Source organism: Helicoverpa armigera, chromosome 22 (genome assembly GCF_030705265.1).
Source record: "Helicoverpa armigera isolate CAAS_96S chromosome 22, ASM3070526v1, whole genome shotgun sequence".
Classification (NCBI taxonomy): domain Eukaryota; kingdom Metazoa; phylum Arthropoda; class Insecta; order Lepidoptera; family Noctuidae; genus Helicoverpa; species Helicoverpa armigera.
Window position 1 is genome coordinate 10,222,705 of NC_087141.1, and position 27,201 is coordinate 10,249,905.

The 27,201-nt window shown below is 39.7% G+C and overlaps 1 protein-coding gene across 1 annotated transcript in view; it reads left to right on the forward strand.

The window, feature by feature from the left end:
• Nucleotides 1-27,201, forward strand: part of LOC126055170 (uncharacterized) — a 95,709-nt gene that overhangs the window by 65,624 nt on the left and 2,884 nt on the right. The window contains exons 2-5 of the mRNA XM_049843190.2: nucleotides 2,380-2,542; nucleotides 2,633-2,689; nucleotides 3,586-3,718; nucleotides 8,415-8,502. Of these exons, the coding sequence (XP_049699147.2) occupies nucleotides 2,380-2,542; nucleotides 2,633-2,689; nucleotides 3,586-3,718; nucleotides 8,415-8,502 (441 nt within the window). The remainder of the gene's footprint in view (nucleotides 1-2,379; nucleotides 2,543-2,632; nucleotides 2,690-3,585; nucleotides 3,719-8,414; nucleotides 8,503-27,201) is intronic.

A 27,201-nucleotide genomic window follows, 5' to 3' on the forward strand; every position in this document is an offset into this window, starting at 1 on the left:
TTACTTAAACAAAATTTTACTAAAGAAGTACCGGATTTCGGATTCCATTACATAACTTCAAATACAGTAATAAAAGCTTTCAAAAACCTAAATTTAAAAAAAACGGAAGACTTATGGGGCATCTCTGTTAAAGCCCTGAGCTCCGTGATTGACAATATTGCACCAACACTCAGTCGAATCTTTAACTCATGTATAGATGAAGGCACCTTTCCTGATTTGATGAAACACAGTAAGGTAATTCCAATATTTAAGTCAGGTTGTAAGAAAAATCCGTCAAACTACAGACCCATTTCTATTCTCCCGGCTCTAAGTAAAATATTTGAAAGGATCATGCTTGATCAGATGTTAAACCATTTCAACTTAAACGATATACTGCACGACCGTCAATTCGGCTTTACAAAGGGTAGGTCCACTACGGACGCAAGTGCGCGGTTAGTCACTCAAATTTTGGAAGCGTGGGAGAGTTCGCAGGATGCCGTCGGTATATTCTGTGATCTCTCCAAGGCGTTTGATTGTGTGGACCACGATACACTCATTTCTAAGCTGAGACACTACGGCATTCGTGGAAAATCTCTTGAACTTGTCCGGTCTTATTTATCCAACAGACAGCAAAAAGTGGATGTCTGCGGCTCAACATCTTCGGGGACAGTTGTAAAAATGGGCGTGCCTCAAGGCTCTATACTGGGTCCATTTCTGTTCCTAGCTTATATAAATGACCTTCCATTTGTGTTGTCTGATATTTCGGATGTTATTTTGTTTGCGGATGACACTTCCCTTGTTTTTAAAGTTAAGCGTAAGAACCCCAATGTTAGTCACATTAATGAAAGCCTAGAAATTCTCTCCAAATGGTTCGCAGCCAATAATTTATTATTAAACGCTTCCAAGACTAAATGTCTTAAGTTCTGTTTGCCTAACGTCACTGCGGTTGAAACAAATATAATGCTCGATAAGAGCAAATTAGAGTTAATTAACAGCACAGTATTTCTGGGCATTACCATTGACAGTAAATTGCAATGGGGTCCCCATATATCCTCCCTATCAGGGCGACTTGGTTCTGCTGCTTTTGCAGTCAGAAAAATCAGACAACTGACCGATATAGCTACGGCCAGGCTTGTATACTTCGCCTATTTCCATTGCGTGATGTCATATGGCATTTTGCTATGGGGGGCAGCGGCTGATGTCCAATCAATTTTTGTTTTGCAAAAAAGGGCGATCCGAGCGATCTATGGCATGGGCTCTCGCGAATCTCTTAGAGAATTCTTTAAGGAAATTAATATACTTACATTACCTTCCTTGTATATTTTTGAAAATATTATGTTTGTTCGCAAAAACATCCATAAATTCACAGTTAAAAGTGACATTCACCAGATAAATACACGTAACAAACATAAATTAGTGGTTCCCAAGTTTAGGCTAACAAAAACAAATAAGTCGTTCTTAGGGAATTGTGTACGTTTTTATAACAAGCTACCTAAATGTATCCTCGATCTCACTGATAAAAAGTTTAAGAATGTAGTTAAAAACATTTTGATCAAAAAGGCGTATTATAAAATTCAGGATTACATTAATGACAGTGATGCCTGGCGTTAAATTAATATTGTTTTTTTTTTTTCTCTGCACATGTGGCTCCCCCGGCGACCACGGGCACGGGAGTGCCTCCGCCCAGACCAGCCAAGCCCAAGCCAGCTAGACCCCAAATTGCATTATATAAAAAATTGGTTACTCAATTTATATATATATTTTTTTCTTTGAATTGTATAAATTATTTTTCCAGTAACGATTGCACTAAAATTATTTTGTATAATTTAATAATACATTTTTAGCTCAATTTGGATTGTATAGCATTCTCAGGACTAGATAGAAAACTGTATGTTTGTAATTATTTTTATTTTCTTTTAAAAAGAGTGTCCATGGAGTTTCTTGCCGGTTCTTCTCCATGAGACCAACTCTTTGGAACCGTGCACCTAGCTTTGACGTTTCGAAAGAGCTTTCATAGGCCTATTTGAAATAAAAAATTTTGAGTTTGAGTTTGAGTTTGAGTTTGAATTAAATACAATAAAAATGTCATTACAAACGACTGAAATTCTCCCTTAAAAACTGACAGCTGTCAACTGGTCAAAACATTCAATACACCTAACCTTATCTCTGCTTTACACATGATGTTGTGAATTATGAAAACGAAAAATGACTCCTGTGGCTAAACCACTGAATGGATTGTATTTTTTTTTTACAATTCGCCATCGATACTATTTATACAGTATATGTGATAGGATTTAATGTGATTAGGTACGACACACCTGATTTAATATGTACCTAAAGTGTTATTGTCACACCTCGATCTGTGTCGCCATAATAAACAGCGGCAGGTTATATCCGCAGATTGTGTCGGTTGTGTGCTACGGGTCGACGACCACCCGTCCGGGGCAGCCGTATTTCAACACGACGCGGCCCGTGCTCGGCCACGGGTTCACGCCGAACTGCGGCTGCCCGCGCAACTACCGGGAAGGAGACGGCTGCCTGTGCGAAGAGTATTTCCCATCCTGTGAGTTACTGCACCCCTCGTTCCGCACCCCTGTCTGTCCACCTGCCTCGCAACTTTGCACACCAATCAACAGAATGTTTTGTTTCGCAGCTCTCTCGACACCACCGGTTTACGACAAAGCGACTCACAGTGATAGAAAACTAAGAGGTACCTTCCTCTAACGTTAGCTCACAAACTATGTATGTATTTAACTATGCTAAAAACCCAATCGCGTTAAAAAAGAGTGAAACAACAAGGTTACAAGCGCAGCTGCGCACTCCGGCGCCGAGAGCTCCGCTGTGGAGCGCAGTCGTGACGTGAGCCAAGTACTGCTGCATTTTTGAATTCTTGGAATTGTCGATACGACGTATCTATGACTCCTCGTAATTTCAATTTTTGAAATATGTTTAGTAAATTTCAATATTGTGGTTAACTTGTCCGACAAGGTCATGCTGCATATGGAGTGTCAACCATACCAAAAATGTTGATATGGCGTCAGTATGTATCCCCGTACATACATGCGGCTGTTCTCATGTGAGGATATCAGCCAACTACGTGTGTGTGCAGTGCACCAGCATTTGCTTGGACACAGGTGCACTCCCTATTCCTTCACTCTCATAGCCCGATGGGACAGCAATCCGACACGACCGGAGAGAGATCAGACGCAGGGCGGACATTTACGTGCTCTCCGATGCACGGGTGTATCAATCACCAACTTCCAGGCTCCGGGCTGCTTTGTGAAAGTCTTCTAAAACCCACAAAGCGATTTCGGCCCGACTCGGGAATCGAACCCGAGACCTCGTGCTCAGCACCCTCACTTGTGACAGCTAGACCAACGAGGCAGTTAGCGAACAATAATAGGAACGATAGATAATATAGATAACGATAGATATTACTTATTCTAAATGCAAATATTGACTTATCCGGAAGTGCGTAAAATAAAGATTCCAAAGAAAAAAAGGCAAAACATTGAAATGGACAAAATAAAACTTTTTATATGGCCCCTTGTGGCTGGCAAAATAAACACTGTGAACAGACCTTCATATTACATTGGTGCATGGCAGAGTCGACGGTGCTGGAGGCGCCGAGCAGCGCCGCCCCGAAGGCCTGCGGCCGCACGGTAGTGCTGCTGCCCGTGATCCCCGTGCGCCCTCGCCCCCGCGTGGACCCCCGCCCCCCCGCGCCCCTGCGCCCCCGGTAACTCCATACTTACCTTTTCCAAAGACATTTAAAGCAGAACCAAAATCACTTGCATCATACATTTCGAAAATTATCGCTCCGAAGGTAAAAAAAAATCACCCTCCTCCGAGCCTTTTCCCAACTATGTGCGGGTCGGCTTCCAGTCTAACCGGATGTAGCTGAGTATCAGTGTTTTACAAGAAGCGACTGCCTATCTGACATGTCAGTGAACCTGGCAGATCATTGTCTAGCAGATCAATTTTTTTTTGAGTTCGTATCGCATGCAGATGAGTTCTATAGTTCCTGATAGTTTTCAGGAATAGTTCTGCCATTTTCAGCTGAAAAACGATAGTTCACCAAATGATCTGCTAACTTCCGGTAGCAGAGCATTTCTCAGAAAATAAAAAAAAAAACTGAGATATTGTCACATAAAGATGAGTTCTATAGTTCCTCATACTTTTCAGGAATAGTTCTGGCGTATTTCAGCTGAAAAATATTTTTTTCCCAATTCACGTTTGAGTGTTAAAAGAGCATGAATAAAGATTAAAGTGTTATTTTCAAAGTTCAATCCAGATAAAAGGGCGAAAACTCATTTGTTTTCGATAGATGCTTCATGAACTGTAATCTAGACTTCAATTCAAATCTAGAACTGTCATTAAAGTATCAGCAGAGCATGGCTGAAAGTAAGAAACTGTGAAATTTCACATTTTAATATGAAAAAATATTTCCATAATATAACAGCAGATTCAAACTCAGAACTCTCACTAAAGTATCAGCAGAGCATGGTTGAAAGTAAGAAACTGTGAAATTTCACGTTTTGATATGAAAAAATATTTTCGCGGTTCCAATTACCCAAGAAGGCGGGAACTATCGCGTTTCTGATAGAAGAATACTAGCACCATTATATAGATACAGATTCAAAACCAGAACTCTCACTAAAGTATCAGCAGAACATGGTTGAATGTAAGAAACTGTGTTTCACGTTTTGATATGAAAAAATACTCAAAAAAATATTTTCGCGGTTCCAATTACCCAAGAAGGCGGGAACTATCGCGTTTCTGATAGAAGAATACTAGCACCATTATATAGATACAGATTCAAAACCAGAACTCTCACTAAAGTATCAGCAGAACATGGTTGAATGTAAGAAACTGTGTTTCACGTTTTGATATGAAAAAATACTCAAAAAAATATTTTCGCGGTTCCAATTACCCAAGAAGGCGGGAACTATCGCGTTTCTGATAGAAGAATACTAGCACCATTATATAGATACAGATTCAAAACCAGAACTCTCACTAAAGTATCAGCAGAGCATGGTTGAATGTAAGAAACTGTGTTTCACGTTTTGATATGAAAAAATACTCAAAAAAATATTTTCGCGGTTCCAATTACCCAAGAAGGCGGGAACTATCGCGTTTCTGATAGAAGAATACTAGCACCATTATATAGATACAGATTCAAAACCAGAACTCTCACTAAAGTATCAGCAGAACATGGTTGAATGTAAGAAACTGTGTTTCACGTTTTGATATGAAAAAATACTCAAAAAAATATTTTCGCGGTTCCAATTACCCAAGAAGGCGGGAACTATCGCGTTTCTGATAGAAGAATACTAGCACCATTATATAGATACAGATTCAAAACCAGAACTCTCACTAAAGTATCAGCAGAACATGGTTGAATGTAAGAAACTGTGTTTCACGTTTTGATATGAAAAAATACTCAAAAAAATATTTTCGCGGTTCCAATTACCCAAGAAGGCGGGAACTATCGCGTTTCTGATAGAAGAATACTAGCACCATTATATAGATACAGATTCAAAACCAGAACTCTCACTAAAGTATCAGCAGAGCATGGTTGAATGTAAGAAACTGTGTTTCACGTTTTGATATGAAAAAATACTCAAAAAAATATTTTCGCGGTTCCAATTACCCAAGAAGGCGGGAACTATCGCGTTTCTGATAGAAGAATACTAGCACCATTATATAGATACAGATTCAAAACCAGAACTCTCACTAAAGTATCAGCAGAGCATGGTTGAATGTAAGAAACTGTGTTTCACGTTTTGATATGAAAAAATACTCAAAAAAATATTTTCGCGGTTCCAATTACCCAAGAAGGCGGGAACTATCGCGTTTCTGATAGAAGAATACTAGCACCATTATATAGATACAGATTCAAAACCAGAACTCTCACTAAAGTATCAGCAGAACATGGTTGAATGTAAGAAACTGTGTTTCACGTTTTGATATGAAAAAATACTCAAAAAAATATTTTCGCGGTTCCAATTACCCAAGAAGGCGGGAACTATCGCGTTTCTGATAGAAGAATACTAGCACCATTATATAGATACAGATTCAAAACCAGAACTCTCACTAAAGTATCAGCAGAGCATGGTTGAATGTAAGAAACTGTGTTTCACGTTTTGATATGAAAAAATACTCAAAAAAATATTTTCGCGGTTCCAATTACCCAAGAAGGCGGGAACTATCGCGTTTCTGATAGAAGAATACTAGCACCATTATATAGATACAGATTCAAAACCAGAACTCTCACTAAAGTATCAGCAGAGCATGGTTGAAAGTAAGAAACTGTGAAATTTCACGTTTTAATATGAAAAAATATTCAAAAAAATATTTTCGCGGTTCCAATTACTCTAGGTTAATTAATCTGTTTCTATATTATGATGCTGATATTCTTCTATCAGAAACGCCATAGTTCCCGCCTCCTATAGTAATTGGAACTGCGAAAATATTTTTTTCAATATTTTTTCATATTAAAACGTGAAATTTCACAGTTTCTTACTCAACCATGCTCTGCTGATACTTTAGTGAGAGTTCTGGGTTTGAATCTGCTTCTATACAGGGTTATAGGTAACACACTAACAACCTCTCAGGACCATATCACTAATATCATAAACTAAAACTTTTGTTCTACGACTTTTAATAACTCTCAGATTTTAATTCATCAAAATTTTCACACAAAAATGAAAATATTTCAAGTGTACGCTCTAAAATTTACGAAGTCTATGGGAAGCAAAAGAAAGCGCTAGTTAGGTAAACAGTAGTACAAAAGACAGCGGAGGGGAGCGGGGCTCGGGCGACGGCGGGGGAGCGTTTGAACTTGACCTATTTACGAGCGGGCGTCAGTCGTTTTTATGCGCCCGCGTCGCGTCATACGTGTCCATGTAGCGAAATTCGGTTGTGGGAACGTAATTATCTTTACAGTGTGGCGTATCGATATTCAAATGTCGAGTACACGGAAATGGTGCGAATGCTTGCTAGGTGTGATGACAATGTTTCGAAAGCCTGTCGCTAAAACGCCATACGATTCCCAAACATCCCTACACCTCGCTGAGTAACAATGCTAGCCGCCACACAGCGGTTACGAGATTACGGGCAATTCCGGCATGCCATCAAGGATAGTGGTCGTCCACCGAGGCACACAGTACGTGAAGAAGACGATATTTTTTTTTTTTTTGACTTGTTACCAATTCAAAAGTATGACTAGGTACGAGAATAGTGCGCGGGAGGCGTGGGTAGGTGAAGATCTTGCATTCATTCTAAAAGTGCAAACTCTCTACACCAAACGAATTCATTGTAATGTGTGATGATAATCTCGACTCGTCCACACACTCTAAGGTCGACTAATCGCTCGACTGGTCTCGATCGGGCCATTAGTTGGTGAAGAAATGGTGGGGCGTGCAAATTTTATCACTATAGCAGAATAGAGTTGAAATGTGTTAGATAGAACAATGAAATCTTGTAGGTTTGTTTTTGGCAAATGTATTATGTTTTATAAAAAGTTGTTGTTATGATGTTAGTAATACAGTCCTGAGAGGTTGTTAGTGTGTTACCTATAACCCTGTATAATGGTGCATGTATTCTTCTATCAGAAACGCGATAGTTCCCGCCTCCTAGGGTAATTGGAACCGCGAAAATATTTTTTTGAATATTTTTCATATTAAAATATAAAATTTCACAGTTTCTTACTTTCAGCCATGCTCTGCTGATACTTTAATGATAGTTCTAGATTTGAATTGAAGTCTAGATTACAGTTTCATGAAGCATCTATCGAAAACAAATGAGTTTTCGCCCTTTTATCTGGATTGAACTTTGAAAATAACACTTTAATCTTTATTCATGCTCTTTTAACACTCAAACGTGAATTGGGAAAAAAAATATTTTTCAGCTGAAATATGCCAGAACTATTCCTGAAAAGTATGAGGAACTATGGAACTCATCTTTATGTGACAATATCTCAGTTTTTTTTTTGATTTTCTGAAAAATGCTCTGCTACCGGAAGTTAGCAGATCATTTGGTGAACTATCGTTTTTCAGCTGAAAATGGCAGAACTATTCCTGAAAACTATCAGGAACTATAGAACTCATCTGCATGCGATACGAACTCAAAAAAAAGTTGATCTGCTAGACAATGATCTGCCAGGTTCACTGACATCTATCTGACCTCCTCAACCCAGTTACCCGGGCAACCCCATACCCCTTAGTTAGACTGGTGTCAGACTTACTGGCTTCTGACTACCTGTAACGACTGCCAAGGATGTTCAATGACAGCCGGGACCAACAGTTTAACATGCCATCAGAAACACAGTCATTTTCACTATACTCGGGAAACGAAACCCTACATTGAGCGTGTATACGCCTATAACACGTAGTCTATTTATACATGTGCAAGTCTGTGATATTTTTTTTTAGATTTGGTGATGCCAATAAGATATCGAGCGCAAAATCAAGACAGGATACAAGCATGCTCTCCAATATTTCGGAAGAACAAACTGAAACGGTATACCTAATATTTAATTAAAATAGTTTGATGATGTCTGTAGTGTACTGTATTATCACCGATATCTGTCGTCTCGTTGTCGCATAGACGCGGAGAGTGCACACTATACTCTATGGCCAGTTGGCGGGAAACCGGGAGAGTGTGTGGCACGGGAGTAAGACGTTATGTGGGCAAGCGAGCCGATATCCTAATTATCGGATGGTAATTACAGAGACACAGGTAGGGCGAACACTACATTTGGCGACGAGTGAAAATATTATATTGGCGGCGTGTCTGTAAGTAGCAAACATTATTTCTTTTGAATTGAAAAGAAAGGAAGGGGCAGGTATGGTAAGTTCAGTTTGCGGATTAGAAGTCCCCCTAAACAGCCGAAATCTGAACAAGTTGGCCGTCTGTCCAAAGAACGTGCAAGTTAAAGTATCTAGTAAGGATGCTAGTATGGTATCCAGTCACCGACTCGACTATAAATTATTGTACGAGACTTTAAAGAATTGTCACACCAGTGCTCATGTCTAGGTTTTACTTGGAAAGTTTAATTGTGTGTTCTTTGAAGCATATAAGTAAGTTGTACGTTAGTAATTGGAGCATTTTTGTACTTTAATTAATTCCCATTAAGATTTGTTGGGACAATGCTGCTTTATTTACCTAACTGGGGTTTCACATCTGTGACAAAATCTTATAAGAATGAAACATGGAAGGAGTTTCAATATAGATACTTACTCTGGGTACTGTCTAATGATTTAGATTTCATAATTTGGTGATTGCTTGTGCTTCTAAAATATAACCTTCAAGATTCAGGCTTGAGTGGATTTTAATTGGTATCACAATTGACTGACATTGGTGCAGTTTAACAGAGTAGCCCTCATTGTAATATTGCTATTTATTTGTAAATTATACTTTACAGTATTGCAGTGCCCAACAAGAATTATAAGTGTAAACTAAATAAACTTACATAGAAAGTTGTTGGGAGAATAACATAACCAAGACATGAAATAGAATCCATTTATTGATTTGAGATTAATACATCTATCTTTTGAAGTAGGTACAATGTGTAGCCTTCTCAGTTGTTGGCTACAAATGTTCTTGGCATACTGATTGTTGTTGTTGCTTTGCCGCCCACTTGTGAAACCTGGAGATGCCTGCTGACCGAACAGTTTCTTGAAATTTTCAAAGCAGCGGCACCGAGCTGCCTGGGTCCTGTGGCACCTGCATTTTATCTGCGGCGCTTGGTTGTTCACTAAGTAGGTACCTACTTCATAGGTTCTAGGTTTCTATTCGGCGTTGGTGGGCGCATGAATTGGGAATCCTGCGGCCAATCTATAGGTGGACGGACGTTGTAGAGGGGTCGGCGATCGTTTCTACAGGGGGAATTGTGTATCGACGGGAGCGCTGTTTGTGAGTTGCTGTTCACTTTGATGAAAGGAGGAGGAACAGTAGTTGAGAGTCTCTATTGATGGATTCTATTCTATGTTAAGGTGTTTGTTTGTGTTTTGTAGTTTCACTGAATGTCACTGTGACATTCAGTGAAACTGTGACATTGTCACAGCTACAGATTACCATCGAGCTTAGAATTATAAGGAGACGCCGTTTTGATATTGACGTATCTATAGTTATATAAATATGAAACAAACTATGCAACATAGTTCTGTCTCACTCTTTCTAAGCAGATAAGTGTATTTGAAAACAGGGACAACAATATTTTTGTGATTGCGTAAAATGGTGACATTTACTTTTGAAATCCTCCTGTTTGTAGGTGCGTGCCATATCTGGCCATATATATGTCATGGTAGTTGTGCTGTCAAATAAGTGCTCTTCGTGATTTATTTTTGCTATTTTATAGAATATCACTCGTGTTTACTTTTAAGACTTTACTATTTCAATAGTGAAATAATCAACGAATATGCCTATGTGTTGTATTGTGAAGTGTGGTGCTAGGAAGCACCAAAATCAAGCTGGATTGTCTTTACACAGGTTAGGAACCTATTTTTGCTAGAAACTACATAAAATAATTCACATTTTATAAAAAATATGTTACGGGAACATGAATTGATGGTGAAAGTACTTATATTTTGGTTTATTTATAGTTATATGTCAATGCAGATTACAAAGCTGATGACACCTGTCAAAGCGCGTTTCGTTGCACGACGTAGTTGTTAACTAAAATCCTAAAATCTGATAAGTTAAACGTAACTATAAAGCAACGGCTTTATAGGTGCCTACGTTATAATCGTAACGTACACATAGCACTAAAGTTAAATTTGTAGAATTGCGCCCTGGACACTCATTGATGTAGAACGCTCGAAGCTTAGGTATATCAGAATTCTTTTAGAGAGTGTATCTGCAGAAGCATGCAAGTGCCAGCGCTGATCCATACGGTTGAAAACCAGATTACTTGTTGCAATGCTGAGATAAGGAATTAAGCTTTGAAATATTCCACTCTCAATTAATAAAAGGAAACTGTTACCAAAATTAGTTGAGTTTGATTCATATTATGCTTTAAGCATTTGCTATTAATTTCATTTGTAATAATTTAAATAATTTTGCAATGCGGTGTCAAATTAGATGTGAACGGTGGCTGGTCCAAGCGATCTGTAACTATGTAAACATGATTGCTAGGTAGGTTGGTTCCGAGTCTAATAGGAATACCTACCTTTACTTAACACATTAGTAGTGCACTAAACTGTTAGTGCTCTGTTGTCATCGAGATTAAATGTAATTCCCCTAGTAGTACAATTTTTAGAACAGTTAACGATACAACATGAGTAAACGAGATATCTTTTCCGTCAGGAGAGCTGCGTTTCGACCGTTTAAGTTTTAAACATTGTATAATAGGTATACTGGCACCTAGACACGTTGAAAAGCAGATTGGAAATACAAAGGTATTTCATTTGTAGACACAATTTACCACTTAGGTACAACCGTATAAATTATTGTGTTATGTTGTTATCAATAAAAAAAAAAAACTTCTGAACTATAATTCTACTTTTAGTCATTATGTATGTGTAGGTACTGGCAGAAATCTGCTAGTTCACGGGCCCACTGCGGAAGTCAACCGGGTACGTACGTTTGTGTGATCATAATTACTATGTATTTATGTACATGTTTGAAAAACTAGAGATCGTACGGCAGTACTAAATAGTAGAACTATTATATTTGTATTCGTAAAGCTTTGCGAGGCACGTTCCACTGTTGCTAACAGTAAGGTCCGTGAGAAATCGTAAAGTTGCGCGAAAGTATTAAATAGAAGAACTATTATATTTGTATTCGTAAAGCTTTGCGAGGCACGTTCCACTGTTGCTAACAGTAAGGTCCGTGAGAAATCGTAAAGTTGCGCGAAAGTATTAAATAGTAGAACTATCATATGTACCTATAGACCTATATGCCTGAGAGGCGAGAACTTGTACAGCTTTACGAGGTGTGAACAGCAAGGTTCGCGAGGATTCGTATATGTTGTGTGCAAGTCTTGTACAGCTTTACGAGGTGCGACCAGCAAGGTTCGCGAGGATTCGTATATGTTGTGTGCAAGTCTTGTACAGCTTTACGAGGTGCGACCAGCAAGGTTCGCGAGGATTCGTATATGTTGTGTGCAAGTCTTGTACAGCTTTACGAGGTGCGAACAGCAAGGTTCGCGAGGATTCGTATATGTTGTGTGCAAGTATAAAATGGCAGGGCCTGGCATGGACTTGAAAGTCACGTTCCACTGTCGTGGAGTCCTTGAGTAACACTCAAAGGTTTGCTTTAAACGGCGCGGCGGTAACTTGTTGGTAAGGTTATTGAAAGTGGTAATGGTAAGGTAATGTGTGAGTAAAAGGTAAAGGTAATAATTTCCATAAATCGTCAGTGTAAAACGATTCGACTGTAGTGACATTTCAAAGTTGTCCGGTTGTTCATAAAACACTAGCAAACGCTACGCTAGTAAAATGCACGTAAAAGTCATTACGGGGCTTTAATCGCAAGTACGAAGCTTCAGGAAAAACTTCATTTCATCATTATTGTTTCAACTCTGAAGCTAGAAATAAAATTCTTACATTGGGACAATGCATTCTGAAACTGTTTTTCAAGTAAGTGAAGTAAAATTATTCAGTCAAAGCCCGACAAGGGCAAAGGCAATACTTGGTCATTTGAAGGAAAAGGGAAAGGAGTAGGTAGCTAGAGTGAAATGTGAGGAAACCACTGGGAGTATGAAGATTTATTATATTCCATTAATAGGCAGGTACAGTTTGGTTTTATCTATTTTATTACACGCTTTTTATTAGCTTCACCTGTATGTTTGTATGTTTGTATGTTTGTAGGTTTGTAGGTTTGTATGTTTGTTTGTAACCGACTTCTTTGGGCGCGATTTTGACCCACTTTAAACGGTCAGATTTCGTTCAAACTTTGTAGATTTATTGAGGACCGATGACAATACACTAATTTGATAAAATTATTCCATTTTTAACCGACTTCCCAAAAAGGAGGAGGTTACACATACACATCGATTACTCCGAGGTTTATAGACCGATTTACGTGATTCTTTTTTTGTTCGACTCGGAATAGCTGCCAGTTGGTCCCATAGTCATCAGGTCATGATCTGATGATGGAAACCCTGAGAAATCGAGAGCAACCTTCGAAAGTTGTAGGCATACATAGAGTAAACACTTAACACTCAGGTGTACGCCTAAAAGCACTATTCAACTGTGAAGATTTGGAGCTGACCTGATGATGGAGACCAGAGAGGGTCGAGGGAACTCGACAACTGAATATGTAAACTACCTCGTGTTTGGGCTTAAATTATTTGTATTGACAAGACCTTTGCAACAGTGAAGGTTTGGAGCTGACCTGATGATGGAGACCAGAGAAAGACGAGGGAACTCGACAACTGAATGTGTAATCTACCTCGTGTTTGGGCTTAAATTATTTGTATTGACAAGACCTATGCAACAGTGAAGGTTCGGAGCTGACCTGATGATGGAGACCAGAGAAAGTCGAGGGAACTCGACAACTGAATATGTAAAATACCTTGTTTGGACTTATATTCTTTGTATTGATTAGAACTTCCCACTTGTATGGATAGTGACAACTATTCGTATCACTGAAAAGCTTTAAAGAAAAAACCCATTCCCAAAGCACAAAAAAGCAAAAAAAAAAACTAATTTTAGGTGCATCGGCCTAGAAGTCGGTGGCAAAATTAACTTAGTAACATCCATTAGACACCGACTTCTAGGCTTTTCAATTTGCAAAATATGATTTATATAATTTTCATCTATAGTCGATAAGGTAGGAAAATTTATTACAATTTTCTAAAATTTTTCTCTACAGTCGATAAGGCAGGACTCGATGTTAATTTTTATTTCCAACTAGCTTCTGCCCGCGACTTCGTACGCGGATCCAGTCCCTTATGCCAGCGACCACGGGGTCAGCAAAATCAAAGATCTGAATCGTCTGATATTGAATTTTAAGGGCCCGTTGACTTGAAAACAACGGAATACGCATAACCATTAGAAACGTTCCATATATTTAATTTTTGTACTTCAACGGCAAAAGCACAGCAGACTAAACAAAACGCTGAGAACTGAAGCGCAATAGACGTGACCATAGGGATAAAAGTAGTGATTCTAATTAGTCCGCATTTAAGTTGTGTGTGACGAAAATATTGCACGTATTATTACGTAAAAAAAATGAAATATAACTAAGATGACTAATTCGTGGTGACTTAGTGGAAGTCGTGGTGGTTTAGTGGGTAGAGAACCAATCTCTCAAGTATGAGCGTGTGACTTTGATTCCAGATCTGGCAAGTACCTGCCAATGCAACTTTTCTAAGTTCGTATGTACTTTCTGCGTATATTTTGGATACCAATGACCGTTATTTGGAGGGGATGTTAAACTGTAGGTTCCCGCTGTCATTGAACATTCTTGGCAGTCGTTATGGGTAGTCAGAAGCCAATAAGTCTTACCAAGGGGTGTTGGATTGAGCGGGTAACCGGGTTGTGGAGGTCAGATAGACAGTCGCTCCTTGTATAACACTGGTACTCAGTTGCATCGTGACTGGAAGTCCACCCTAACATAATTGGGACAAAGGCTCTTGAGATAATAACGACAATAATAATGAGATATAAGCACCGCAGGACATCTGAGGCTGATGACGGGGAGTAGCGACCCCGCGGGGCTATATATACCGAGTGCTCCAGGGAGAGTATACTGTCTCCCACCTCCGGCCGGCCAGAGTGAACCATGACGGGGGTTTGCCGTCCAGAGTGGAGTCGCTAGAGCATGGTTAGTAGCCCTTCTCGGAGGGCAGGTGCTTCCTGGTAAGTGGCGACTGGGCCGGTGATGCTGGACCCACAGGGAGCGCGTGATCTGCGTTTTAAGTCCGCCGAGGTATCCTCGCCCTTCAGCCGCTCTGACTACGACTTAATTTTTTGATTCACAATACCTATTTTACGTCAATAGAGTGTGCTTATCAGATTGAACGCTAAAACGTCATACCTTTATATGCTATTGTCTACCTGGGCTCCCGGAGTTCCACATCAGGTGTTTTAGATCTTCAATTTTTATAAGTCATTAGAGAGTGCTTATCAGATTGAACAACTTTTGCTAAGACGTCATACCTTTATATGCTATAGTCTGGCTGGGCTTCTGGAGTTCCACATCAGGTGTTTTAGATCTTCAATTTTTGTAATTCAATAGAAAGTGCTTATCAGATTGAACAACTTTTGCTCAAACGTCATACCTTTATATGGTACAGAGTAGCTGAGCTCTTGGGGTTTCACATCAGGTGTTCCAGATCTTCAAATTTATTATCTCAGCAGAAAATGCTTATCCCATGAAACAATTTTTGCCATGGCACCAATTTTGTATCTTTTATAGTTTTGTTGGTCTGTTGGAGTTCTGCATCAGGTCTTCAAGTTTCGAAGATAAATTATAGCCTATATGTTGACCAGGTTTAATACCGATACAACAAAGAAAGAATCATTGAAATTCGTTCAGTAGTTCCGAAGATTAGCGTGTACAAACAAACAGACATACAGACATACAGACATACAGACAAACAGACAGAATTTTTTTTTTGGATTTGTGCTCCATTACTGTTTCTAAACCCCACCCAATTATTATTTTTTTAATATATTCAATGTACAGACACAGTTTTTTTACAGATTTATTATATGTATAGATAATTTTCTTTAGCCGTTTTCTCTAATATTGACAAATTTTTGTATACTAAAGAGAATTTTAATTCTACAAAACAAATAATAGTTTTAAAACAAACTAAAAAGTAGAAAATAAATAATAGTTTAAAAAAACTAAAAAACACGCTTTTTATAGAAAACCGAACTAAAAAATTGAAAATAAATTTAAATTGAGAAAATAGTGTTAAAAATTTCAATGAATATAAATTAATAATAGTGTGAATACAAAAAAAAAATTTAAGAAAAGCGTGGGGTGCTTTTTAAGATATTATAGAAATGAAAATCACTCTACTCATATCTGTCAATAAAATATTTATAACTATTGACACCATGCACCCCACGCTTTTTTTAAATATTTTTTTTTTGTATTCACACTATTATTAATTTATATTCATTGAAATTTTTAACACTATTTTCTTAATTTAAATTTATTTTCAATTTTTTAGTTCGGTTTTCTATAAAAAGCGTGTTTTTTAGTTTTTTTATTTATATTCATTTTGATTTTGCCGCTAGTGGATCTCAAGTGTTCGTAATTGTTTCGAGCATGAGATACCTACCTGAATATGTCATTGCCTAGATATATAAGTAGATGATTTCGATAATAAACTGTTTGAATCGGACCAAGCAAGATGAGTGATCGTTGGCTGAACGTGCAGCAATATTTGAGACTGTTTGATTCCACATGGACTAACAGGCGGGATATCGGTGTCCATCGACTGATCACCAGACTGGTTATTGATGTCGGCAAAGTGACGGAGTTTAATTTGTTTTTACTAAACAAAGGAAGGGATGTAGTGTACTGTATTATCACCGATATCTGTCGTCTCGTTGTCGCATAGACGCGGAGAGTGCACACTATACTCTATGGCCAGTTGGCGGGAACCGGGAGAGTGTATGGCACGGGAGTAAGGGTCAATTCACACTGAAAGAGCAGCGGCCGGCAGCGGCCGGCAGCGGCCGGCAGCGGCCGTAATTGCAAGGGATTGAGCGCGAGCGCGGCGGGCCGCGCGGCGCCGCACCGCGCCGCGCTCTTACATTTTCCGTGCTCTTACGGCCGCTGCCGGCCGCTGCTCTTTCAGTGGGAATTGACCCTAAGACGTTATGTGGGCAAGCGAGCCGATATCCTAATTATCGGATGGTAATTACAGAGACACAGGTAGGGCGAACACTACAATGTCCTCCTAGCCTAGCCGATTATTGGCCATGGCCATATTATAGCGAACAAGTATTTGCGCATACACAGGTGCACTCACTATTTGATCACTCTGCACAAAGAGAGCTGTGACAGTGTTACAAGGGAGCCGCATCTGCCCCAGTACGCTCGGGGCCGGTGCCGCCTGCCGAACCTTCACCCCAGCCCCAGGCCGGCCGCACTATCCGATATTTTTTTTTGTCAATTTTCAAAAAGCTGCATCTCCCAGTAAAATTAGAGTTCAGCAAAAACAAAACAGCTCATTGTAAGTGGGTGTCTAGCTAGACCGAGGTGCTGGCCGCATACCACGTGATCCGTCACGGTCTTGTTGCCGTCGGCGTGCCAGCCGTACTTGAACCAAATGGTTTGGCACGCGACGATGGCAAGAGACCAGACGGTATGTCGCTATTTCCGTGGAAGATGGGTAGGACTTTAGTATGGGACGCGACCTGCGTCGACACTCTTGCGCCATCCCATTTTCCTAGAACTGCGTGTTGTGTTGGCTCGGCCGCTTCACAAGCAGAGGACCTCAAACGGCGCAAATATAGTAGCCTTATCGGGAATTACAAGTTTGAGCCGTTTCGGGTTGAAACTCTCGGGCCGTGGGGTCTGACTGCTCACGCACTTGCGAAGGAAATTTCTAAGCGCCTTGTTGACACTTCTCGTGACCCAAGGGCTGGCTTTTATTTCGGCCAACGTTTAAGCATTGCCATTCAACGTGGCAATGCAGCCTTTTGGGTACGCTGCCGGGTGACAGCGATGAGGATCAATTTTTCGACGCCCTTTATTAGTTTTAAGTTTTCTTTTTAGGGTTCCGTACCGAAAGGGTAAAACGGTACCCTATTGTTTTCGCTCCTCTGTCCATCCGTCCGTCCGTCCGTCTGTCTGTCACCAGGCTGTATCTCATTAACAGTTAGAGAGTTGAAATTTTCACAGATGACTGATTTGAACAAAAAATACTGAAAACTATATTTTGTATAAAGTATTTTATTTTTAGTTTTGTATAAAGATAAGTAGTTTAAGTTTGTATATCGGGTGTGTCGTTCATAATCACATTAAATGAAATGCGTTAATATACTGGTTGATATATGTCGATTAACACAAAGAAAAAAGAAAAATACGTAAAAATAAAAAAATGCATTTTTCAAACAAAGTAAATAGAATAAAAATGTGCGAAAATTAGAACACCATATAGAAGTCAGTCATTACAAACAGCTGAAATTCTCCCTTGACTGAACTAAAAATGAGTCCTGTGACTAAACCACTGAATGGATTATGTTATTTTTTTTACAATTCGCTATAGAATATCGTGAAGTACATGTGATAGAATTTAATGTGATTATGAACGACACACCCGATATATAGTGTGTACATTGTATAAAATAAATACATATACAAAGACTGAAAACTAGAATAAAATAAATATTTCGGGGGGCACCCATACAACAAACTTATTATAGAATATTAGTTTGGATGGTACGGAACCCTACGTGCGCGAGTCCGACTCGCACTTGACCGGTTTTTTTTATGTAAATATAGATTTAGTTTATTTTAAAATATAATGTACAGATTTAGTTGTTTTCGATTAATTAGTGAAGGAATTGTATTTTTTTAATTACAATTATTCATTACTAACTTCTGCCAGCGACTTCGTCCGCGTTAGATTCGGACTTTGTGCAAAGAGAGGAAGAAATAATGAACACCAACTTATCCAATTATCTAAACTTCTTCTACTTCACCTAAAAAGTAATTCCACCAAAAACATTAAATGTAAAAAAAGCCAATCCTCTACGCAATTCCTCCACCGTAAAAAGTTTTGAGATCGCATAGAAGCCAAGTCCTGTTCAACTTTATTTGTAACTAGCTGCATATCTTGGAGAGGTGATAGTCAATCATGAAGTTTAATATCACAGAATTAAATACTTTTAGTTTATTCAATTGTTACTAAATGACCGAAAGTCAGTATCATCCAACATCAATGAACTTCACATGTACTATGGCGCATGTTTAGTCCATGGTGATCTCAAATTCCAATCAGTCCATAATCAGTCCAATCGTAAAATCATGTCCATATAGAATGTATCAATTCAATGGTATTTACACATTATTTCAAGGAGCGACTTTTAACTTGTACTCATGGCCAAGAGAATATTATAGTAATGTGAACAAAACTATTGATATAGCCATAAAATATTGATTTATTATCTATATACATATGTCGGAGAATGAATAATTATTTATTTTTCGAGTAGCAACACTAGACTGAATGTTGTGAGCTTCATATTGATGTTTGACAGTGACAGTTGTCTGCGTCATTTCAATCTGTCAGTAGTGTGAATGTCGATGGAGCTCGCTCTCTTGCTCCTGAGACGTCGCCGGCGCCGGGTGTGCGCACTGACCGAGAAATATTAAGATGGCGGATGAACATCACCAACACGTGGATTCAAATCCGTTTGAATCTGCGACACATATAATAAATCTGTAAAAAAACTGTGTCTGTACATTGAATATATTAAAAAAATAATAATTGGGTGGGGTTTAGAAACAGTATCATCATCATCTGAGCCTTTTTCCCAATCATGTTGGGGTCGGCTTCCAGTCTAACCGGATTCAGCTGAGTACCAGTGCTTTACAAGAAGCGACTGCCTATCTGACCTCCTCAACCCAGTTACCCGGGCAACCCGATACCCCTTGGTTAGACTGGTGTCAGACTTACTGGCTTCTGACTACCCATACCGACTGCCAAGGATGTTCAATGACAGCCGGGACCTACAGTTTAACGTGCCATCCGAAACACAGTCTGTTGTTGTTACTGTTACAGCCTTTTTTTTTTATCGTCCCACTGCTGGGCACAGGCCTCCTCTCACATGGAGAAGGATTGAGCATTAACCACCACGCTTGCTCAATGCGGGTTGGTGATTTCAGACTTTATAGTCCAGGTTTCCTCAAGATGTTTTCCTTCACCTTTTTATCAGCCATTGGTGTCTAAGTATGCTTAGAAAGTACATACTGGAAAATTGTATCTTTAGATTCTTCAAGATTGTGAATTAAAAACTCCTTCGCCTTTTTTGTCTTGTATTTACATTGCAATAGAAATTTAAAACATAAAAGTTGTATTAAACACATGGAAAAATAAAAATCAATAATTCTAACAAAACATTTTCTTGTGACAACTGTCATTATTCAATCTTTTTTATATTTGTTAAAGGTTGCATACCTACATATACATACTTATTTGGACATACCGCCCAGCAAGGACATATTCGCATGAATTGTCCTTAACCATCAAGAGCCGCCCACCATGAGGTAATTGGACAAATAAAGAGCATACAATAAAACTAAAAACAAACATATTCAAAACAAAACTAGTACCTAATCAATAGGCAAAACACGTAACTTATTTGTTGGTCTCTTAATTCTAGACCCGTTGCATTTAAGGGTCACAACCCTAGTGAGTCCGTCAGAACCCGGATGTTTCTCTATGACCTTTCGGAAGTAAATTATCCTTGCAGACTCCCAAAATCCGCCAAAATTGGGGGCATGAAGAGGAATAAAATGCCACTTAACGCTTTTAGTACTCAACCAACTTCGAATTTCATTAGCAACTGCTGACTTTTCAGTAGCAACCAATGATTGTAGTTCTTTGGAAGCACCAACGAAACTTTTTCCATTGTCGCTCCAAATGTCGTTGCATTATCCTCTCCTGGCAACAAATCTCTTAAAACCGGCTATAAATCCTTGAGCGGCGAAATCACTGATAGCTTCTCTGTGTACTGCCTTCGTAATCATACACACAAAAAGACAGATGTAGCCTTTTTAATATTTGTTGCCACGACCTTTAGATACTCTAAGGTTGATGGGACCGGCAAAGTCGACTCCAACATGGAAAAAATCAATAATTTTAACAAAAACATTTTCTCTTGACAACTCCGAACTTCTTGATGCTATTTATATCTTCCTTGAACTCTTGATATTTTCTGATACAGATTTCCAAAGCGTCCGTCAATTCTTCGCTGGTCAAGTATGCTTCCCTATGCTCTTTATGCCTTAAAAACGTCTACAGTATGCTATAACTCTAATCAACCTTTGAAGTGACGAATACTTTATCCAAAACGGATTATCTTCATTGGTTGTTAGATGTGCTTTAACAGATTTTGGCGCTGGTTTATACTCTAAACCAGTTGAAACTGATTTCAGTTTAGTGAAGTCAATTGTCTCCCTAATCTTCTTGAATAAATGATATCACTCGACTGTGAACACATACTAACTAATGTGTTGTGAGGTTGTGCTGCATCGACATTGCGATCAGCATGAGGTTGTCCAGATAAAATCCAGCCCAGGGATGTGTTTTGCGCTATTATAGGCCCTGAACCGCATTTAACTAAACCCTCCTTAATGACTTGGCCATAAACCTCGGCTCCAAATAAAATGTCAATTTTACTTGGAGTGTGGTATTCTGGATCCGCCAGAACCAAATCTCTCAGTCGAGGCCAAGTTTGTATTAAAATCTTTGTAGATGGAATCAATGTTGTAATGGTTCTCATTACATATGCTTGGACTTGAATGCTAACTGTAGGATCGTGACGTGATTTAATAGTTACAAAAACTATGAACTTTGAGGCAAATGCGCTCTCGTCACCTCCAGAGATACCAGAAATGACGCTCCTGGTTGGTATCTTCTTTAGTCCCAGCAATCTAACTGCCGATTCTGTTATGAAGGATGTTTGAGATCCTTGATCTAGCAATGCTCTCAGCATTTGCTTATGACCGCTCTCAGTCTGTGCTTCGACCAAAGCGGTTGGTAACAGAACTCGGTTAGGCACTACTCTTCTCGAGAAGTGTGTTGATTGTGTTGGTAAATCTGATTCTTGTGCCGTACTGGAGGCGGTGGGCAACGCAGACGTTGCTGTTTTGACAGCTGCCGCTTCTCCGGACAGGCCACTTGTGGTAGGCGAAGTGGATCTTGAAGAAACCTTGGGGTGTAACAATGAGTGGTGCTTACGTTGACAAAGCTGGCAAGTAGTTTTAACTCGACAAAACTTGATCGAATGATTGGAACTTAAACAATTATAACATAATCGATGTGTTCGGACGAACTCGCTTCGGGTTTTGTAATCTTCTTTACAAAACTGTTTACAATGACTCAAACTATGATCTTGTGAACATAATGGACATGTTACAGTATTATCGCTATCTGAACTTACTGCGTGAAGGTTCTTTGACTTAACAACTGTGGATTTTTCGTTTCTCATACTCGTAAGGTTGGTTCTTTACCCACTAGGCCACCACGACTTCACAGTCAATGGTGTCTAAGATATACTTAGAAAGTACATACAAACTAAGAAAAGTTGCATTGGTACTTGCCTGACCTGGGATCGAACCCGCGCCCTCATACTTGAGAGGTTGGTCCTTTACCCACTAGGCCACCACGACTTTTTTTTTACTTTTGTTTAGAAACAGTAATGGAGCACAAATCCAAAAAAAAATTCTGTCTGTACCTATGTCTGTATGTCTGTATGTCTGTTTGTTTGTACACGCTAATCTTCCGAACTACTGAACGGATTTCAATGATTTTTTCTTTGTTGTATCAGTATTAAGCCTGGTCAACATATAATTTATCTTCGAAACTTGAAGACCTGAGGCAGAACACCAACAGACCAACAAAACTATAAGAGATACAAAAATGGTGCCATGGCAAAAATTGTCTCATGTGATGAGCATTTTCAGCTGAAATAATAAATTTGAAGATCTGGAACACCTGATGTGGAACCCCAAGAGCCCAGCTTCTCTGTACCATATACAGGTATGACGTTATAGCAAAAGTTGTTCAATTTGATTAGCACTTTCTATTGACTTATACAAATTGAAGATCTAAAACACCTGATGTGGAACTCCAGGGGCCCAGCTAGACTATAGCATATAGAGGTGTGACGTTTTAGCAAAAGTGGTTCAATCTGATAAGCACTCTCTATTGACGTATATACATCGAAGATCAGGAACACCTGATGTGGAACTTCAAGAGCAATACTACACTTGAAATGTATAGAAATGCATGTTATGAAATAGGTATGGTGAATCAAAAAAAGTAATTAATCCGTCTTTTAGATAACCCTAAAATATTTATTTAATTACAACGTGAAAGGTATTTACAACACACAAAAAAAAAACTATCCTAGTAGAACAATAAAAAAATAAATATATATATATATACACTATATATAAAAGGCGTCAAAAAATTCATCCCCATCGCTGTCAACTGGGAGCGTACCCAAGAGGCTGGCAGCATTACCTCGTTGGATGGCCAAGCTGATCCTTTGTCCGAGGTAATAGCCAGACCTTTGGTCACGAGAAGCGTCAACCAGCCGCCTAGACAGGTCTTTAAATAGGGTGTGTGCATTCGGACCCCACGACCCGAGGGTTTCAACCCCAAACGGTTCGAAAATATAGTTGCCGACAAGGCCACTATATTTCCGCCGCTTGAGGTTCTCCGCAGCCGCAGCGGCAGCAGCAGCACAGCACGCAGAACTTGGAAGATGGGATGGCGCAAGAGTATCGACGCAGGTTGCGTCCCATACTAAAGGCCTACCCATCTTCCAAGGGAATAAAGACATGCCGTCTGGTCTCTTACCGTCGTCGCGTGCCAGGCCATTTGGTTCCAGTACAGCTGGCATCCCGACGGCAACAAGAGCCCGACGGATAATGTCGTTGATATTTGCGTGCCGCGCAATACGGCCTGCACTACGGCTGCACGACAGGCCGTGGTGTCCGAGGCTGGTGACAGCCTCACCACAGTGGCAGCGATGAGGGGAGCAGCACGGTGCTCCTAAACGTAAACAAGTAGCGAGGCGGAAAGTTGTGTCGTCAAACATGGTGCCAATGTAGCCAAAGTCCCGACTCCCATCTACCCACAGCCAGTAGGCGCGCTCGCTCAGCAGGAGTAATTGCCGTTTCTATTAAATTATTCCGGGTTACTCTGCAGAGTGGCTCATCCCACTGTCTCTGGGAAGACGGGTTGCTGGGTAGATTTTCATTCGGGCAAGTAATTTTCCATGCATCCATAGCCTCGGCTATGTGCGGCATCTCAAAATCAACCAGTGTTGAAGCAAGAATATTCCTGGCTAACTTTTCGGTGCCGTGAACCGAGGATATGAATGCCGGTAGACTAATACTGGTAATTTTGCGGACGCCGAGACCTCCCATCCGGATGGGTAATGTGGCTTGTTGCCAGGCTCGGTCGTCCAGGGCCACATTGAGAATGGAGCTGAGGGTATGGCGGATAATATTATCAATTGGGTCCAAAAGGTGTCTATGTTTAAAGAGATGAGAAGAACGGAGGTAATATGTAAATTTAGGACCAAAACAGCAGTGTCGAATAATTGTGATGGCCGAATGCATTGTAATTTTCTGTAGGCGTACCGAAATATCGTTGAAATTATCATTTTTTTCCGAAATAAATGTAGAAAAAGATTGGTCTAGGATGGGAGCCCCAAGGAGGCGGAGAGACTGTTTATCTATAATTTTAATCTGTGGTGCTAATGATTGAAATTTGGATATTGTCATTTGTCTGTCAGTCGTGTCAGTAATAAATAATTCGCATAAAATACCCTAAAATAATGGACACGTATTTTTTCTTTTCTCCTTCTCACAAATAAGTAATAACGAAGATATAACACGCTTGAATTTTGTGTTAAGTAATTGCTTAGTACAAATTTTACATACCTAAACGTGGCGGCACGAGCCCCCACTCTCCGAATTTGTTGCGTTATATCTCATTATTATTTTGTATGTCTCTTCCAGACCTCGGGACTACAGAGTTCCGAATTTTTGGGAGGCAAACGTGGAGCCGAAGAAATGAACCCAAGGACAATCCCCGGTGGTCGTCGTTAAAAAAAAAAAGATAATCTCCGGTTCTGTGCTATACCATTGCTAACTGTCGATGAAAACTACTTAGGCTATTGTGATGGGATGCTAATGGACTAGGAATGGGGAAACTACGGGAACTATGGCACCTGCCGATGACAATGTATTAGATAGGTACATGTAAAAATGGTGAAATGGTAAAAATGGAAGGTGGAGACTCGCCAGCTCACTTACTGTGCCCCCGGGAATCAGTCACTGAATAGCAACAAGAGGGCAACAGGGACATGAGCGGCTGGAGTGTGAGGATACCTCGGCGGATTTTAAACGCAGATTACGCGCTCCCTGTGGGTCACTTACCACGAGGCACCTATCCTTCGAGCAGGGCTACTAACCCTGCTCTAGCGACTCCACTCTGGACGACCAAACCAAGCCAGAGGCTTGAGACCTACCCCCGTCATGGTTCACTCCGACCGGCCGGAGATGGAGGATATACTCTCCCTGGAGAACTCAGTATATATAGCCCCGCGGGGTCGCTACTCCCCGTCATCAGCCTCAGATGTCCTGCGGTGCTTATATCTCATTATTATTGTCGTTAATATCTCAAGAGCCCTTGTCCCAATTATGTGTAGAGTCGACTTCCAGTCACGATGCAACTGAGTACCAGTGTTTTACAAGGAGCGACTGCCTATCTGACCTCCACAACCCGGTTACCCGCTCAACCCAACACCCCTTGGTAAAACTGGTCAGACTTACTGGCATCTGACTGCCAAGAATGTTCAATGACAGCCGGAACCTACAGTTTAACATCCCCTCCAAATAACGGTCATTGGTATCCAAAATATACGTAGAAAGTACATACGAACTTAGAAAAGTTGCATTGGCAGGACGTACGCTCATACTTGAGAGTTTGGATCTCTACCCACTAAACCACCACGACTTCCACTAAGTCATCACGACTTTGTCATCTCAGTAACATTTAATGTTTTTTAACGTATTAATATGTAATAATACGTGTAATATTTTTGCCACACACAACTTAAATGCGGACTAATTAGAATCACTACTTTTATCCCTATGGTCACGTCTTTTGCGGTTCAGTTCTCAGCGTTTTGTTTAGTCTGCTGTGCTTTTGCCGTTGAAGTACAAAAATTAAATGTATGGAACGTTTCTAATGGCTATGCGTATTCCGTTGTTTTCAAGTCAACATATCAGACGATTCAGATCTTTGATTTTGCTGACCCCGTAGTCGCTGGCATAAGGGACAGGATCCGCGTACGAAGTCGCGGGCAGAAGCTAGTTACAAATAAAGTTGAACAGGACTTGGCTTCTATGCGATCTCAAAACTTTTTACGGTGGAGAAATTGCGTAGAGGATTGGCTTTTTTTTACATTTAATGTTTTTGGTGGGATTTAAATTATTTTTTGTAGGTCTCTTTCTTCTCTAAGTACATAACAGATTAAATTAACTTACATGCAACTAACTAAATATATAACAAACTAAATATGTACACCTAAAGTACATTTTTTTTTAAATAAACTGAAAAAAATCGAAATTGTCGAATTTTTAATCGAATATCTTTTAAAATAAAAGAGATTTATTTCAGAGGTAGATGGCGCTATCACATTTTTTTTTTTTAAACGGTTTTATTTAGCTTACCCTGTTTGTTTTATTATTTATTCTTGGGTCAAATTTAGTAATTCAAATTTAAGTACCTTGCTGTTGTCAGATTGATCTGAAGTTTTTTAAGTACTACTTATACTAAGCTATGTAACGAAACCATAGCGCGATTTAGACCAGGACAACGCCATCTATCGAGCGAGCATGCAGTATTTATCGCACTGCATTAATATGAAAGATTTTATCATTATTCATTTCATATTAACCAAGCTTTTCTATTCAGATGTATGTATATTTAATACATAATAACAATATACCACACTACGTAACAATAAAACAAATAGGTAGTAACATTTTGTACATAATGGCGTCCACGGCCGATTTCGGCCACGGCGGCTGTTTTCATTTAAGGAGATCAGCCAGCTGCGCAGGACATATTATAGTGTACGAGCATTTGCGCAGACACAGGTGCACTCCCTATTCCTTCACTCTCATGGCCCGATGGGACGGCAATCCGACACGACCGGAAAGAGATCAGGCGCAGCACCGACATTTACGTGCTCTCCGATGCACGGGTGAATCAATCACCAACTTCCAAACTACGGGCTGCTTTGTGAAAGTTTAAGAAAACCCACAAAGCGATTTCGGCCCGACCCGGGAATCGAACCCGAGACCTCGAGCACAGCAGCCGCGCTTGCGACCACTAGACCAACGAGGCAGTCTTTGTACATAAATAAATAACAAAGTTATCAATGCAGTCAAAATTCATACACAATGTTCTTGAAAAACCGCAAATATAAATTTGTTTCCTTTTTTTTTATAGTAAGTTGTAAGGTTTTTATAATTTTCGTTTTATTTGTAGCT